The sequence below is a fragment of the Melanerpes formicivorus genome, unplaced genomic scaffold (assembly GCF_026170545.1).
Source record: "Melanerpes formicivorus ecotype bairdi unplaced genomic scaffold, bMelFor1.0.p_v2 SCAF_67, whole genome shotgun sequence".
Lineage (NCBI taxonomy): Eukaryota > Metazoa > Chordata > Aves > Piciformes > Picidae > Melanerpes > Melanerpes formicivorus.
The window spans coordinates 2,780,496-2,798,004 of NW_027142419.1; the positions used below are offsets into that span (position 1 = coordinate 2,780,496).

The 17,509-nt window shown below is 58.2% G+C and overlaps 1 protein-coding gene across 3 annotated transcripts in view; it reads right to left on the reverse strand.

Moving 5' to 3' along the window:
• Positions 1 to 9,430: 9,430 nt before the first annotated feature.
• Positions 9,431 to 17,509, reverse strand: part of LACTBL1 (lactamase beta like 1) — a 34,543-nt gene continuing 26,464 nt past the window's right edge. For 2 of the 3 annotated variants that reach the window (XM_068162785.1, XM_068162786.1), the window contains 2 exons: positions 17,181 to 17,286; positions 9,432 to 11,289 (listed from right to left, as the gene is read on the reverse strand). In XM_068162785.1, the coding sequence (XP_068018886.1) occupies positions 10,311 to 11,289; positions 17,181 to 17,286 (1,085 nt within the window). In that variant the 3' untranslated portion in view covers positions 9,432 to 10,310. Of the gene's footprint in view, positions 11,290 to 17,180; positions 17,287 to 17,509 lie in introns of all 3 variants that reach the window. The other variant, XM_068162784.1, reaches the window with a different exon arrangement.

A 17,509-nucleotide genomic window follows, 5' to 3' on the forward strand; every position in this document is an offset into this window, starting at 1 on the left:
AGGAAGAGCTGGCAGGAGAGAGCTCTGTGTGCTGGAGAGAGCAGGTGACAGTCAGCTTGAGAAAGCAGAGCTGGGGCCAAGTGAGAGCCTGCTGCTGAGGAGCATGGGGGAGAAGCCAGCGCTGTGAGCAGAGATGGCAGTGCTGAAGAGAAGCCAAACCAACTGCACTGAGCCTGGAAAGGACTGAGGAAGCTGACAAAACCACTGAGGCCATGAGCAGACAGCTGGCTGGGAAGGGGAGGAAGCTGCTTGCTGCCAGCTGGGACACTTCAGGTGGCCACTGGATGAAAGCAGAAGCTCCTGAGCCAGGCTCTGTGTGTGCTGATGATTGCTCAGCCCCCAGCCCCCAGCAGCTCAGGGCCTGACCTGGACTGGACTGCTGTTGTTAGAATTTGTTTCCCCCTTCACACCCAGTAGTGATTTACTCACATTTTACTACCTCAAGATGTGTGAAAACCTTTGAAGGCATAGCCCAGAGCTACCACAGCTGCTGGGAACACCACAGCACCTCCAACCCCTTCTGCATCAGAACCTTTTTTGTCCCTTCTCACTCACACACAAGGAGATTGGTTCCTCTTTCTCTGGTGAGGGGAATCTGATCATCCAGAACTGCTTCCTGCTAAGAAGTGTCAGATGATAAAGAGAGGCCTTGAGCACAGCCCTGTGAGGAGAGGCTGAGGGAGCTGGGGTTGCTTAGCCTGGAGAAGAGGAGGCTCAGGGGAGACCTCATTGCTGTCTACAACTCCCTGAAGGGAGGTTGTAGCCAGGTGGGGGTTGGGCTCTTCTCCCAGGCACCCAGCCCCAGAACAAGAGGCCATGGGCTATTTGTAATCATTAACTGAGGCATTTTTACTGCAATGTGGCAACCCAGCCCTGGTCCTAGGGCAGGGCTTACACTGCCTGGACTCAGTGCTCTGTGACTTAGAATATAGAATAAAGCAGGTTGGAAGAGACCTTCAAGATCATCCTGTCCAACCCATCAACCAATCCAGCACCACCTAAACAACTAACCCATGGCACCAAGCACCCCATCAAGTCTCCTCCTGAACACCTCCAGGGATGGGGACTCCACCACCTCCCCAGGCAGCCCATTCCAATGGGCAATCACTCTCTGTCTGGGAAGAACTTCTTGCAAACATCCAACCTAAACCTCCCCTGGCACAGCTTGAGACTGTGTCCTCTTGTTCTGCTGCTGGCTGCCTGGGAGAAGAGACCAACCCCCACTTGGCTCCAACCTCCCTGCAGGGAGTTGCAGAGAGCAAGAAGGTCTCCCCTGAGCCTCCTCTTCTCCAGGCTAAGCAACCCCAGCTCCCTCAGCCTCTCCTCACAGGGCTGTGCCCCAGACCCCTCCCCAGCTTTCTTGCCCTTCTCTGGACACCTTCCAGCAGCTCAACCTCTTTCCTAACCTGAGGAGCCCAGAACTGGACACAGGACTCAAGGTGTGGCCTAAGCAATGCAGTGTAGAGGGGCAGAATGACCTCCCTGCTCCTGCAAGCACACTGCAGGGCAGGAGCAGGGGATGTGGAAGGAGGCACAGGCACACTGCAGGGCAGGAGCAGGGGATGTGGAAGGAGGCACAGGCACACTGCAGGGCAGGAGCAGGGGATGTGGAAGGAGGCACAGGCACACTGCAGGACAGGAGCAGGGGATGTGGAAGGAGGCACAGGCACACTGCAGGGCAGGAGCAGGGGATGTGGAAGGAGCCACAGGCACAATGCAGGGCAGGAGCAGGGGATGTGGAAGGAGCCACAGGCACACTGCAGGGCAGGAGCAGGGGATGTGGAAGGAGACACAGGCACAGTGCAGGGCAGTAGGGGATGTGGAAGGAGGCACAGGCACAATGCAGGGCAGGAGCAGGGGATGTGGAAGGAGACACAGGCACACTGCAGGGCAGGAGCAGGGGATGTGGAAGGAGACACAGGCACAATGCAGGGCAGGAGCAGGGGATGTGGAAGGAGACACAGGCACAATGCAGGGCAGGAGCAGGGGATGTGGAAGGAGACACAGGCACAATGCAGGGTAGGAGCAGGGGATGTGGAAGGAGGCACAGGCACACTGCAGGGCAGGAGCAGGGGATGTGGAAGGAGGCACAGGCACAATGCAGGGCAGGAGCAGGGGATGTGGAAGGAGGCACAGGCACAATGCAGGGCAGGAGCAGGGGATGTGGAAGGAGACACAGGCACAATGCAGGGCAGGAGCAGGGGATGTGGAAGGAGCCACAGGCACACTGCAGGGTAGGAGCAGGGGATGTGGAAGGAGGCACAGGCACAATGCAGGGTAGGAGCAGGGGATGTGGAAGGAGCCACAGGCACAATGCAGGGCAGTAGGGGATGTGGAAGGAGGCACAGGCACACTGCAGGGCAGGAGCAGGGGATGTGGAAGGAGCCACAGGCACAGTGTGGACATCAGGAGATCTTTGCCTGGATCAGGGCAGTGCAGCTGGGCTCCAGCACGAGGCCAGCAGTGACTCTTGATCCTCCTCAGGACAAAGCCATTGCCAACCTGGTTCAGTGCTGGGCACAGACCAAAGGATCAGTGCCAACAGCAGCTGCTCCAGCAGTGCTCTTGGCTGTCACCACATCACTTCTCCCCAAGGTGTTCTCCAAGGCCTTCCTTCTGCAGGGAGGAATCTGTCTCCTGCACTGTGCTGAAAGCTGCCCTGATCCACAGGCTGCTTGCTCAGCTCTCTGCCAGCCACTCCTTTGTCCTCAGATCCTCAGCACAGTGCTCTGCTGGTCACTGCCTGCCAGCTCACCCAGGGGCAGCTGCCTTCGAGGGAGCCCCACAGAGGAAGATAGGAAGATGTGCAGCTGAGTGGAGATAGCCACGGGAACAGGGGAAGGTAAAAGTCATCAACCAAATGTGCAAGCAGGCAGAGAAGGTACAGGAATCTGCTCCAGCTCCTGGGGATGGGGAGAGCCTGCAGCTCACAGTGACAGCAGCTTGAAGGAGGGGGACCTGGGGGTGTTGGTTGGCAGCCACTGCCCAGGAGCCAGCAGTGCCCAGGGGCCAAGCAGGGCAATGGCCTCCTGGCTTGGGGCAGAAGCAGGGTGGGCAGCAGGGCCAGGAGGTGACCATCCCCCTGTGCTCAGCACTGGGGAGGCCACAGCTGGAGGCTGTGCTCAGCTCTGGGCCCTCCCTACAGGAAGGACACTGAGGGGCTGGAGGTGTCCAGAGCAGGGCAGCCAGGCTGGAGAAGGGCCTGGAGCCCCTGGGCTAGAGGAGGGCTGAGGGAGCTGGGGGGGGTTGAGGCTGGAGGAGAGGAGGCTGAGGGAGACCTCCTTGCTCTCTGCAGCTCCCTGCAGGGGCCTCTCACTGACTTATCCAGGCAGCTGGGAATGAAATATCTGGACTGAGGCTGCTCAGAGATGGTTATAGCAAGGGCTATAATCAGAGCTGCTCATATGATGTCCTGGAGGCTCCATAGATCTTCTCTCCCTATTGAAATGCAAAGAAGATGGAGAAACCCAGGAAAGATTCTGCAAAAATAACTCAAACCCCAATTAAGAAAGGGCAGGAAACAGAGAGAGAGAGAGAGCAGCACAGGCTGAGACACAGTGTGCAAAGCTGTTCGCATTTCCTCCTTCAGTCACAGAAGCACAGCACACATCCAGTTGGAAGAGGCCTCCAGGCTCACCCAGCCCAGCCCTGCACCCAGCACTGCAGGCTCAGCACCAAACCATGGCCCTAAGCCCCAGCCCCACAGCTGCTGGAACCCCCCCAGGGCTGGGCACTGCAGCACTGCCCTGGGCAGACCATTCCAGGGCTGAGATCCCTGCCAGGGCAGAAATCTTTCCTGCTTCCAGCCTCAGCCTCCCCTGGGGCAGCTTGCAACCATTGCCTCTGCTCCTGGCCCTTGGCACCAAGGAGCAGAGGCTGCCCCCTCCTCAGCCCAACCTCCCTTCTCGACACACACCAGGTCTGAGCTTGGACTCCTTTGTACCCAGGTCTCAGCAGCTTCTGCCTCCTTCCTCTCACTGCTGCCTCATTCCCTGACTTCTGAAAAGGAGATGAGCCTGGGTAGCAATTTGTTTCCCCATCCTGGTAAGGGACACAGAAGAGGCTGAAGAACTCAATGTTTTCATGCCTCCTGCAGTCTCCCCTGCTAAAGCCTGCCCTGAAACACTCCTGGCAGAATCTGTGGAGTTCAGCATCTCCTAGAGCAGAGGAAGACACATGGGGAGATCTCTTCTGCCTGTTGGCCATGCACAGACCCATGGGATGGGAAGAGATGAACCCCAAGAGAGAACTTGGAACCATTGCCTCTGCTCCTGTCCCTTGGCACCAAGGAGCAGAGGCCACCTCCCCCTTCCTCCTCTCCAGTCTCAGTCTCTCCTCTCCCAGCTCAAAGCCATTGTTCCTCATCCTGTCCCTCCCAGCCCTTGTCCAGAGTCCCTCCCCAGCTCTCCTGGAGCCCTTCAGGCACTGGAAGCTGCTCTGAGGTCTCCCTGGAGCCTTCTCTTCTCCAGGCTGCACAGCCCCAACCCTCCCAGCCTGTCCCACAGGGGAGGTTCTCCAGCCTCTGATCATCTTGGACGTGGCACTTGGTGCCATGGTTCAGTAGTCTTGAGGCCTGTGGTGACAGCTTGGACTTGATGATCTTTGAGGTCTCTTCCAGCCTTGGTGATTCTGTGATTCTGTGATCTTGGTGGCCTCCACTGTCCCTTCTCCAGCAGCTCCAAGTTCTCCTTGTGCTGGGGGCACCAGAACTGGAGGCTGTGCTGCTGGAGGGGTCTGAGCAGAACAGAGCAGAGGAGAGGGGCAGACTCCCCTCCCTTTCTGCAGATGTGCCAAGGTCTCCTTTCTCCTCTCTCTGCCACCTAAGGGCACTCTCCTGCCCACACAAGGGCTGCTGTGTGAAGCTCTTCTCCTTCCCACTGTGACCTGAGCTGTGCTGGGCTGAGCTCAGTGCAGGTGCAGCTTCATGCCTGGTTCATGCTGTGTGGAGAGCAAAAGTCTGGACTTGGCTGTCATGGGAAGGAGCAAGAGCACAAAAGGTGTCAGTGTGCATGGCTGAGGGTGACTCAGGAGGACAGAAAAGCTTTGTCAGTGCCTGCATCACTGATGGGAAAGTGAAACATCTTCAGCTCTCCTTCAGTCCCACTGGGGCACTCCAGAGTGGTGTTTGAGCCTGGCCAGTGGGCAGCATGGGGTAGGAATCCTCATTGTCCCAGAGAGTTACAATCAGAGAGTGTGAGAGGCTGGAAGGGACCTGGAAAGCTCATCCAGTCCAAGCCCTGCCAGAGCAGGCTCACCCAGAGCAGGGTCACCCAGAGCAGGGTCACCCAGAGCAGGGTCACCCAGAGCAGGGTCACCCAGAGCAGCTCACACAGGAACTCAGCCAGGAGGGTTTGAATATCTCCAGAGGAGACTCCACAGCCCCCCTGGGCAGCCTGCTCCAGGCTCTGCCACCCTCCCAGGGAATAAATTCTCCCTCCTGTGTCCATGGCACTTCCTCTGCCTCAGCTTCCACCACTGCCCCTTGGCTGGCATTGGGCAGCCCCCAGCAGAGCCTGGCTCCAGCCTCTGGGCACTGCCCCTGCACAGCTTCATCCCCAGCAAGGAGCTCACCCTCAGGCTCCTCCTCTGCAAGCTCCAGAGCCCTCAGCTCCCTCAGGCTCTCCCCATGAGGAAGATCTTCCACAGCCTGCAGCAGCTCTGAGGCTCTGTGCTGGACTCTGTCCAGCAGTTCCCTGAGGTCCTTCTTGAGCTGAGGGCCCAGAACTGGACACAAGATTCCAGCTGTGGCCTCAGCAGGGCAGAGCAGAGGGGGAGGAGAACCTCTCTGACCTACTCAGCACAGCCCTTCTGATCCAGCCCAGGCTGCCCTTGGCCTTCTTGGCCACCACAGCACATTGCTGGCTCATGGTCAACCTTCTACCCACCAGGACCCCCAGGCCCTTTTGCCTTTCACTGGAAGCTTCTCACTGTACCTGATATGAGCAACCACCTCTGTGTTCCAAAGCAAGAGGAGCCCCAAGCCTGGCAGTTAGCTCTCTCTCAAGCAGAGCATGGTGAGACCACTCCAAACCCTGACCACCAGCCACTGCCTCTGGTGAGCTGCAAGCCCTCAGGGGACTGCTGTGCCATGGCAGGGTGGGGAATATTCCAGCAGCACCAGCTCTGCCTGCACACAGGCCTCTGGGCATGAGCACAGCTGACAGCAGTAAGGACCTGCACAGAGTTTATTGCTGTAGCTGCAGCCCAGATCAAACACCTGAGGGTTGCACAAGGTCTGAAATGTCTTCAGCTGCAGAGTCCAGAGGAAACCACCAGAGCAGCAGCCACAGCTGCCTGCAAGGCAAAGCTTGCATCAGCTCCTGTTTGCCAGGCAGCTGGAAGGGGCTGAAAAAAGGCAGGGAACTGAGGCTGGGAGTGATGGGCTTCAGAGCTGGGCTCCCTTGACTCAAACCTGAAGCTGGAGAGCTGCACACAGAGGGAAAGCTGAGGGACAGCAGGAGAGCAGGCAGGGAGGGAAGTGATTTCCTGGTCCTCCCTGAGACACCTTCACTTTCAAGGCTGTGTGAGCACAAGCAGCAGCAGCAGATCACTCTGCAAGGGAAGCCAAGCTGCAATCCCTTATGGCTGGCAGAAGATACACTCTGGAGGGATTCTGCTCTGCCAGTGTGCCCAGACCCTGGCAGGTCCTTCAGGCCATGCCCTGCAGCCAGAGCTGTGCAGTACAGCCAGAGCCATGCAGTACAGCCAGAGCCATGCCCTGCAGCCAGAGCCATGCCCTGCAGCCAGAGCCATGCAGTGCAGCCAGAGCCATGCAGTACAGCCAGAGCCATGCCCTGCAGCCAGAGCCATGCAGTGCAGCCAGAGCCATGCAGTGCAGCCAGAGCCATGCTCTACAGCCAGAGCCATGTAGTGCAGCCAGAGCCATGCCCTGCAGCCAGAGCCATGCAGTGCAGCCAGAGCCATGCCCTGCAGCCAGAACCATGCTCTACAGCCAGAGCCATGCAGTGCAGCCAGAGCCATGCAGTGCAGCCAGAGCTATGTCCTGCAGCCAGAGCCATGCCCTGCAGCCAGAGCCATGCATTGCAGCCAGAGCCATGTCCTGCAGCCAGAGCCATGCTGTACAGCCAGAGCCATGCAGTACAGCCAGAGCCATGCAGCGCAGCCAGAGCCATGCAGTGCAGCCAGAGCCATGCAGTACAGTCAAGCAGTACAGCCAGAGCCATGCAGTGCAGCCAGAGCCATGCTGTACAGCCAGAGCCATGCAGTACAGCCAGAGCCATGCAGTACAGTCAAGCAGTACAGCCAGAGCCATGCAGTACAGCCAGAGCCATGCAGTACAGTCAAGCAGTACAGCCAGAGCCATGCAGTACAGCCAGAGCCATGCTGTACAGCCAGAGCCATGCAGTACAGCCAGAGCCATGCAGTGCAGCCAGAGCCATGCCCTGCAGCCAGAGCCATGCAGTACAGCCAGAGCCATGCAGTGCAGCCAGAGCCATGCAGTACAGCCAGAGCCATGCAGTGCAGCCAGAGCCATGCCCTGCAGCCAGAGCCATGCAGTACAGCCAGAGCCATGCAGTGCAGCCAGAGCCATGCCCTGCAGCCAGAGCCATGCAGTACAGCCAGAGCCATGCAGCGCAGCCAGAGCCATGCAGTACAGCCAGAGCCATGCAGTACAGCCAGAGCCATGCAGTGCAGTCAGAGCCATGCAGTACAGCCAGAGCCATGCAGTACAGCCAGAGCCATGCAGCGCAGCCAGAGCCATGCAGCGCAGCCAGAGCCATGCAGTACAGCCAGAGCCATGTCCTGCATACAGAGCCATGTCCTGCAGCCAGAGCCATGCTCTACAGCCTCATTCTGAGGGAAGAGTTTGCTTGCCCTCCCCCTCTGCTTGGTTTCCTGCCAGGTTTCCACCAGGGCTGCAGTCTCTAAGCTCCCCTAAACCTGAAGGGGGTCTGCAGGAGCCAAGGCTCCTCAGGGGTGGTGCTTGCCCTGCTTTGCAGTGCTGCCCTGCACTGCTCCCATCCCAGTGCCGTGGTGTTGGCCAGCAGTGATGGATCATCTGTCTCAGAATTAGAGTCACAGACTTGTTGCAGTTGGCAAAGACCTCCAAGATCATTGAGTCCAACTGTCAAGCTGAGAGCACCATGGCCATTAAACCACAGGGTGCCATGGCCCCAAGATCCTTGAACACTGCCAGGGATGCTGAGTGGGCACAGGAAGGGAGAAGAAAAAGCTCCTGGGGCTTTGTGGGTTACTTGCAGGAGCTCCTGAGCTGCCTGTAGTGACCCCCAGGCTACTGCACTTGTCCCCTGATGCCTGCACAGGCATGCAGGACATGAGCCCCTCCAGACCCCCCAGCAAAGCAGACACACAGCTTGCCAGGGGCTCCTGTGCCCAAGTGCCACACTCAGACACTTGCCTACGTACTGAGACAGTCACCAAGCTGAGTGCAGCTGGAGCACCCCAGGGTGTATTTGTAAGCCCCAGCCCACAGGAGTTAGGTTCAGCTTCTGTTCTTAGCTACTGCTGCCTCATGGAATCATAGAACCATTTTGATTGGAAGAGATCATCCAGGCCAGCTGCTGATCCAGCCCCACCATGGCCACCAAACCCTGGCCCCAGCTGCCATGGCCACAGGCTTCTGGAACACCTCCAGGCACAGGGACTCCACCACCTCCCTGGGCAGCCTCTGCCAGTCCCTGACCACTCCTGCAGCAAAGAAATTGTTCCTCATCTCCAACCTAACCCTCCCCTGGCACAATTTCAGGCCATTTCCTCTCCTTCTGTTACCTGAGACTGGGGAGCAGAGCCCAACCCCCCCTGGCTGCAACCTCCTCTCAGGGAGCTGCAGAGAGCAAGGAGGTCTCCCTCAGCCTCCACTTCTCCAGGCTGAACCCCCCCAGCTCCCTCAGCTGCTCCTCCCCAGCCCTGCTCCCCAGACCCCTCCCCAGCTCTGTTGCCCTTCTCTGGCCCTGCTCCAGCCCTCAGTGTCCTTCTTGGAGTGAGGGCCCCAAAACTGAGCCCAGTATCTGAGATGTGTCCTCACCAGTGCCCAGTACTGGGGCATGAGCACTGCCTGGTCCTGCTGGCCACACTATTCCTGACCCAAGCCAGGGTGCTGGTGGCCTTCTTGCCCCCCTGGGCAGTGCTGGTTCATCCTGAGCTAGCTGTTGATCAACATCCCCAGGTCAGTTTTTGCCAGGCAACTTTCCAGCCTCTCTGCCCCCAGCCTGGAGCATTGCTTCAGGTTGTTGTGACCCAAATGCAGGAGCCAGCACTCAGGGTTGTTAAACCTCATACAGCTGAGCTAGGCCCAAGGATCCAGCCTGGCCAGGTCCCTCTGAAAGGCCTTTCTACCCCCCAGCAGATCAACACTGCCAGACACTTCGGTGTCACCTGCAAAGTGACTGAGGGTGCCCCCAGCCCCCTGATGAAGATGTGAACCAGAACTGGCCCCAGCACTGAGCCCTGGGGAACACCACTGGTGGCCAGCTGCCAGCTGGGGTTCTCTCCACTCCCCAGCACTCTTTGGGCCCAGCCATCAGCCAGTTTTCACCTGGTGAAGCACACACCCACCCAAACCATCAGCCAGCTTCCTTCCCACCCACCCAAGCCATCAGCAGGCAGTTTGTCCAGGAGGCTGCAGTGAGACAGTGTCAAATGCTTTACTGAAGTCCTGATGGCACCCACAGCCTGTCCCTCACAGCCCTTTGTGTGACAACCACTGCCAGAGACATCCCTGGCACCAACACAGGGCCATGTTTCTGCCTGCTCTTTCCAGAGTTTCCTTGCTGTGGCCCAGGGAAGCGATGGGCCCCAGCTGCCCAGGCATCACCAGCAGGGCCTGGGATCAGGCTGCTGCCATCTTCTAGCACAGAATACTTTTGGCAAGCCCAGGTGAGGGATCTTCAAGGTGGGTGTGCTCCTTAAGAGCCGTGGAAAGACCCTGGGGCTGAAGAGGAGACATTGTCTGAGCGACACAGGGAATCCTCCACCCTCTGACCGTGGCAGCCAGGCAGCGCAGTGATCACCACACAGACCATGCCCAGCGTGGAGCCTGCAGTGCTGGGCTTCACTTGCTGGCACCCCAGCACCATCCAGCCAGCACATTCCCTCCTCTGTTCTACTCCCCTGCAGGCCTCTGCAGTTCCCACCTGGCCTGCTCTGAGCCGCCAGCGACGGCAAGCAGCAAAGCGCCTTGCGGCAGTGGGACGTGGCAGGGGGCAGCAGGGACACTTGCCACCATCTCTGCCCTCTGAAGGGGCACTGCTCAAGCCAGGCAGGCAGGAGAGGCTGGTGAGAGAGGGGTGTGGAGCCAGCTGCCGGGCAGGGGGAGGGGGCAGGGGGCTCTATGTGTAGAACACCGGGCGGCGGAGCACTCGCGCCACGCCGTAGGTGTTCAGCCCCGGGGCGTCGAAGCCGGGGGACAGCCCCTGGCGGTCGAAGGGGTAGAAGTTGAAGAGCTGCCCGTTCTGGGTCTCCAGGGAGATGGAGGCAGAGCCCAGGTGCAGCACACAGGGGAACTCCTTGTCGAAGACCACCTGGAAGACGCGCTCCTCCAGGTGGTGCAGCTTGATGGTCCGGAACTTCTCGGGGATCAGCTCCTCCACGTGAGGGCCAAACTGCTGCATCACCAGCACCCCCCCGGGGCCAGCTTTGATCTCATAGAAGGTCAGGTTGGAATAGGTGTAGTAGCCAACGTAAGGGCTGGGGCTGGGAGGAGGAATGAGGCTTTTCTCTGCCTCCCTGAACGCCGTCTCCATGGCGGGAATGAGGTACTCATAGGTCTGGCTCACGACGTCTCCACCCTGGGGCCGGGGCCCTGCCATCAGCACGATGAAGCTCAGGCGGAGCTTGGGGATGAGGGAGAAGGTGGCTGAGTAGCCATCCAGGTCCCCATCCTTCCTGATGACGTCATAGCCCAGCTGCTCGTTGATCTCCCAGGGGGTGCCGGTCTTGTTAGCGAAGTACTCGGAGGAGCACTTGAGCAGCGGGGTCAGCATGGTCTTCACCGTGTCCGGCTCCAGCAGGCGCCGGTGGTAGGTGCCCAGGAACACCATGGCCAGCTTGGCAAGGTCAGCAGCCGTGGAGTACATCTGGCCAGAAGGTCTGTACCAGCCCAGGTCGTAGAGGGGCGCCGGCTGCCGGCTGCCGTAGAAGCCCACGGCCATCTGGGCGCGGATGGCGGCGGTGATGTCGAAGCCGGTGTCCTCCATGCCCAGGCGGTCCAGGATGTGCTCTGCCACCCAGCGCTGGTACTGCCCCTCGGCGGCGTGCTCAGCCAGCACGTGTGCCAGCAGGGAGAAGGCCAAGTTGCTGTAGTGGCACCTGGAAGGGAAGAGCAACACCGCTGGGTCAGCTCGACTCGCTGTGGGTAGCACAATGCAGGAGCAGGAGCCAGGGCTCCCTTCTCCGGGGGGCAACTGTCACCTCCTCAGGTGGGATGCTGAGGGGAGAGGAGAGAGGGAGGAGGGACAGTGAAGGAAAATGAAAGGCATTGCTGCTTGGAATTGTTGTTAAGAAAGAGAATCATAGATGACAGAAGCACAGAGTGCTCTGGGCTGGGAGCTCAGCTCCACAGCTCAGCCACTCCACCCCCTGCACTCAGCAGGGACATCCTCCACTGGAGCAGGTTGCCCACAGCCCTCTCCAGCCTCCCCTTCAATAGCTCCAGGGATGGAGCCCAACCACCTCCCTGGGCAACCTGCTGCAGTGTTCCAGCAGCCTCCTGCTGCAGAACTTCTTCCTCACATCCAAGCTCAATCTGCTCTGCTCTGCTCTGAAGCCATTGTCCCTGGGGCTGGCCCTGCAGGCCTTTGCCAGCAGTCCCTCTGCAACCTTCTTGCAGCCCCTTCAGGTCCTGGGAGGTTGCTCTGAAGTCTTCCTGGAGCCTTCTCTTCTCCAGGCTGAACACCCCTAGCTCCCTCAGCCTGTGCCCGCAGCAGAGCTGCTCCAACCCCCTGAGCATCTTTGTGGCCTCCTCTGGAGCCTCTCTACCAGCTCCAGGTCCTTCCTGTGTTGGGGCTCCAGAGCTGGCCCCAGGCCTGCAGGTGAGGTCTGAGAGAGCAGAGCAGAGGGGCAGGATCCTCTCTCTCCAGCTCTGGCCACACTGCTCTGGATGTAGCCCAGGCTGCCCTTGGCCTCCTGTGCTGCATCTCACCCTGCCTGCTCCTGCCCAGCTTCTCCCCCCCCCAGCACCCCCAAGTCCTCTGCAAATGCTCCTTCCTGCAGGACATTAGCAGAGCTCTTGAGCCCTAGGGACAGCAAGAGATGTGGAGATGGAAAGCTGAGGCAGCAAAGTTATGCAAACCCTGCCTGTGCTGGCTGCTTGCTCTCCGAGGAACAGATCCACTCCTCTCAAGGGCTGGGTTACAAGTGCTTACCTCAAAGGTCTCCAAATCCCAGGTAAGCCTCTTTGGGGAGCTAAGGTGGTATAATCACTTCATCACCTAAGCTACCTTAAGATGCTAAAAGCACTTAAACAGCACTGCCAAGGCTTCAAAGCAGCACCCAGCAATGCTCAGCCAGCAAAGACAGCTGAGTGCCTCAGCCCTCAGCATCCAGCGAGTGCTTGAAGCCTTTACCCTTGGATCAAAGACATCAGTGGGAACTGCTCTTCAAACAGCCAAATTTCATCAGCTCCTCAGCTCTGAGAGGCTGTTCTGTAGCTGTGTGAGGCCACACAGCTGAGGCCTGCTCACATCACAAATTGTTATCACAGCTTCACAGGATCTTAGAGCTTGGAAGGGACCTCCAGAGCTCATCCAGGCCAACCCCCTGCCAGAGCAGGGTCACCCAGGGCAGGGCACACAGCAACACATCCAGGTGGGCTCTGAAGGTCTCCAGAGCAGGAGACTCCACAACCTCACTGGGCAGCCTGCTCCAGGCCTCCAGCAGCCTCACAGTGAAGAATTTTCTCCTCATGCTCAGGTGGAACCCCCTGGGCTCCAGTTCATACCCATTGCTCCTTGTCCTACTGCTAGATGCCACTGAACAGCCTGGCCCCTTCCTTCCTGACCCCCAGTCCTCAGATCTTGATAGCCATTGAGCAGATCTCTCTCAGCCTTCTCCTTTCCAGACTAAACAGCCCCAGGGCTCTCAGCCTCTCCTCATAACAGATGTTCCAGACCCCCAGGCACCATTGTAGCTTTCCCTTGGGCCCTCTCCAGCAGGTCTCTGTCTCTCTTGAACTGGGGAGCCCCAAACTGGACCCAGCATTCCAGGTGTGGTCTCAGCAGGGCAATCTAGGGACAGGTTTAAACTCTCAAGTATAAGGAGCTGGGGCAGTGTGAGAGGATGTCTGATGGAGTCCTCATCCCTCCAGGTGCTCAGGGAAGGTGTGGCCATGGCACTCAGGGACATGGTTCAGTGGCCATGGGGGTCTCAGGCTGGCAGCTGGACTCAGTGATCTTAGAAGTCTTCCCCAACCAGAACAATTCTGTGATCTCAGTGGTGAGCACAATGCAGACACCAGGGCAGGTGCCTGTGTTAAATGAATAGAATAGAACAGAACAGAACAGAACAGAACAGAACAGAATAGAATAGAATAGAATAGAATAGAATAGAATAGAATAGAATAGAACAGAACAGAACAGAACAGTCCAGGTTGGAAGAGACCTTCAAGATCATCACGTCCAACCTATCATCCAACACCACCTAATCAACTAAACCATGCAACCCAAGCACCCCATCAAGTCTCCTCTCACCCCTCAAGTCTCCTCCTGAACACCTCCAGGGATGGGGACTCCACCACCTCCCTGGGCAGCACATCCCAATGGCCAATCACTCTGTGTAGAATTTCTTCCTCAGCTCCAGCCTAAACCTCCCCTGGCACAGCTTGAGACTGTGTCCTCTTGTTCTGGGGCTGGGGGCCTGGGAGAAGAGACCAACCCCCACCTGGCTCCAACCTCCCTGCAGGGAGTTGCAGAGAGCAAGAAGGTCTCCCCTGAGCCTCCTCTTCTCCAGGCTAAGCAACCCCAGCTCCCTCAGCCTCTCCTCACAGGGCTGTGCTCCAGACCCCTCCCCAGCTCTGTTGCCCTTCTCTGGACACCTTCCAGCAGCTCAACCTCTTTCCTGAACTGAGGAGCCCAGAACTGGACACAGGACTCAAGGTGTGGCCTGAGCAGTGCTGAGCACAGGGCAGGATGAGCTCCCTGCTCCTGCTGGCCACACTGCTCCTGCTGCAGGCCAGGATGCCCTTGGCCTTCTTGGCCCCTTGGGCACACTGCAGGCTCATGTTCAGCCTACCATCAACCAGCATCCCCAGGTCCCTCTCTGCCTGGCTGCTCTCAGCCACTCTGCCCCCAGCCTGTAGCTCTGCCTGGGGTTGCTGTGGCCAATGTGCAGCCCCTGGCACTTGGATGTGTTCAATCTCCTGCCCTTGGCCTCTGCCCATCTGCCCAGCCTGGCAAGGTCCCTCTGCAGAGCCTCTCCACCCTCCAGCAGATCAACTCCTGCCCCCAGCTTGCTGTCAGCTGCAAATTTGCTGATGGACTCCATCCCCTCCTCCAGATCATCAATGAAGATATTGAACAGGCTGGGGCCCAGCACTGCTCCCTGGGGCACAGCACTGGTGCCTGGCTGCCAGCTGGCTGTGGCACCATTCACCACCACTCTCTGGGCTCAGCCTCCAGCCAGTTCCTAACCCAGCTCAGAGAGCTGCTGTCCCAGCCAGGGGCTGACAGCTTGGCCAGGAGTTTGCTGTGGGGGATGGTGGTAAAGGCCTTGCTGCAGTCCAGGCAGAGCTCATCCACAGCCTGCCCCACAGCCACCAGGAGGGTGAAATTCTCAAGATCCCTCAGGGAACATCACAGTATCATAGTATCAGTCAGTGTTGGAAGGGACCACAAGGATCATCTAGTTCCAACCCCACTGCCACGGGCAGGGACACAACATCTGTGTGAACTCCTCACAGGCCATGGGACACAGCCAAAGCAGGGCTGCCATGAGCAAAGCATCACAGTATCACAGTATCACAGTACCACTGAGGTTGGAACATCACCTGCTCTAAGCCTGCAGCCTTTAAGCCATGGAGAATCAGCAGCAGCCAGTGGCAAAAATCTATCCAAACTGTGATTTGATTCCTTTAGACCTCTACAGACTCAGGAAGTGTTGCCCAGGTTGTCTGAATGCTTCCCCTGGTCTGCTCCCTGCTGCTGAGGGTTTGCAGCTCGGCTCAGAGGGTGCTGCCAGGCCATGGAGATGGTGGCAAATGGTAACAGAGCTGGGAGGTGGCTTAGAGACAGGGGAACCACAAGAGACACAGCATGGACAGCCTGGGGTGACTCAAACCTACATCAACTAACAGGGCCACAGATGGTTGGAGAACCTCCACCATGGGGACAGGCTGGGCAGACCTCAGAGCTGCCTTCCAGCACCTGAAGGGGCTCCAGGATTGCTGGGGAGGGCCTGGGGTGACAGGACAAGGGGCATGTTGTGGAACTGGAGCAGGGCAGGATTAGGTTGGACATCAGAAGAGAGTTCTGCACCATGAGGGCTGTGAAATGCTGGAACTGCTCTGTGGCTGAGGCTCCATTGCTGGAGACACTCCAGGTCCAACTTGATGTGGCCCTGAGCAACCTGATCTAGTTGGAGATGCCCTTGGTCACTTCAGGGGGGGAGGGCATGATGAGCTTTAAGTGTCCCTCTGAGCCTCTATGGTTCTGGGATTCCTTTCACTTCTGAAATCTTCATCTTTCCTCATTTCAGGCTCACTGGACTGAGCTGTGGCAGATTAATTTGGCTCATCCAGCAAGGCCTTTGCCACCATCCCCCACAGCAAACTCCTGGCCAAGCTGTCAGCCCCTGGCTGGGACAGCAGCTCTCTGAGCTGGGTTAGGAAGTGGCTGGAGGCTGAGCCCAGAGAGTGGTGGGGAATGGTGCCACAGCCAGCTGGCAGCCAGGCACCAGTGGTGTGCCCCAGGGAGCAGTGCTGGGCCCTGTGCTCTTTAACATCTTCACTGATGATCTGGATGAGGAGATTGAGTCCATCAGCAGTAAATGTGCAGATGACAGCAAGCTGGGGGCAGGAGTTGATCTGCTGGAGGGTCAGGAGAGCTCTGCAGAGGGACCTGGACAGGCTGGGCAGATGGGCAGAGGCCAAGGGCAGGAGATTGAACACATCCAAGTGCCAGGGGCTGCACATTGGCCACAACAACCCCAGGCAGTGCTACAGGCTGGGGGCAGAGTGGCTGAGAGCAGCCAGGCAGAGAGGGACCTGGGGGTGCTGGTTGATGGTAGGCTGAACAGGAGCCAGCAGTGTGCCCAGGTGGCCAAGAAGGCCAATGGCATCCTGGGCTGGGTCAGGAAGAGTGTGGCCAGCAGGAGCAGGGAGCTCATCCTGCCCTGTGCTCAGCACTGCTTAGGCCACACCTTGAGTCCTGTGTCCAGCTCTGGGCTCCTCAGGTTAGGAAAGAGGTTGAGCTGCTGGAAGGTGTCCAGAGAAGGGCAACAAAGCTGGGGAGGGGTCTGGAGCACAGCCCTGGGAGGAGAGGCTGAGGGAGCTGGGGTTGCTTAGCCTGGAGAAGAGGAGGCTCAGGGGAGACCTTCTTGCTCTCTGCAACTCCCTGCAGGGAGGTTGGAGCCAGGTGGGGGTTGGTCTCTTCTCCCAGGTAACCAGCCCCAGAACAAGAGGACACAGTCTCAAGCTGTGCCAGGGGAGGTTTAGGCTGGAGGTGAGGAAGAAATTCTTCCCAGCAAGAGAGATTGGCCCTTGGGATGTGCTGCCTGGGGAGGTGGTGGAGTCCCCATCCCTGGAGGTGTTTAGGAAGAGCCTGGATGAGGCACTTGGAGCCATGGTTTAGTCGATCAGATGGTGCTGGGGGAGAGGTTGGGCTTGGTGATCTCTCAGATCTTTTCCAACCTGGTTAATTCTATTCTATTCTATTCTATTCTATTCTATTCTATTCTATTCTATTCTATTCTATTCTATTCTATTCTAGTCTAGTCTAGTCTAGTCTAGTCTAGTCTAGTCTATTCTATTCTATGCTATTCTAGTCTAATCTACTCTAGTCCAGTCTAGTCTAGTCCAGTCTAGTCCTAGTCTCTTCTGCTTGTCAATGCAGCTCCATTTGCTTCCAGCTGAGCTGCTCTGGCAGTTTAACTTTGGGGGGGAATTTTCAACCCACCACACCATGGAGCTTGCAGAACACAAGCCCAGTGACCACAGCTGTGTGCATCCTAAGGGATGTGATGACATCTCACAAGTGAATGCATCTGACCTGGTTCCTGGGTCAGCCACCAGGACATCATCCTTCAGCAGAGCCAGAGCCTCCTGCGTGCTGCCCTTCCACAGCAGGGTCGTAGAGCGCAGCCTCCTGGGCAGACCTGTGCCAGGCAGCAGAGAAGTTAACCATCTGAGAGAAGCCATGGGGCAGCAAACATTGAGCCTGTTGAGGGGTGAGCCAAAGGCAAAGTGGGGAAGAGAAGCTGCACACAAGTGCTGCATGCACACAAGTGCTGCATGCACACAGCGGAGGGGCTGCAAGGCTGACTCGGCCTGGGTGGTGCTGCTCTGGGAGGGAGGTTGGACCAGGGGAGCACAGAAGTG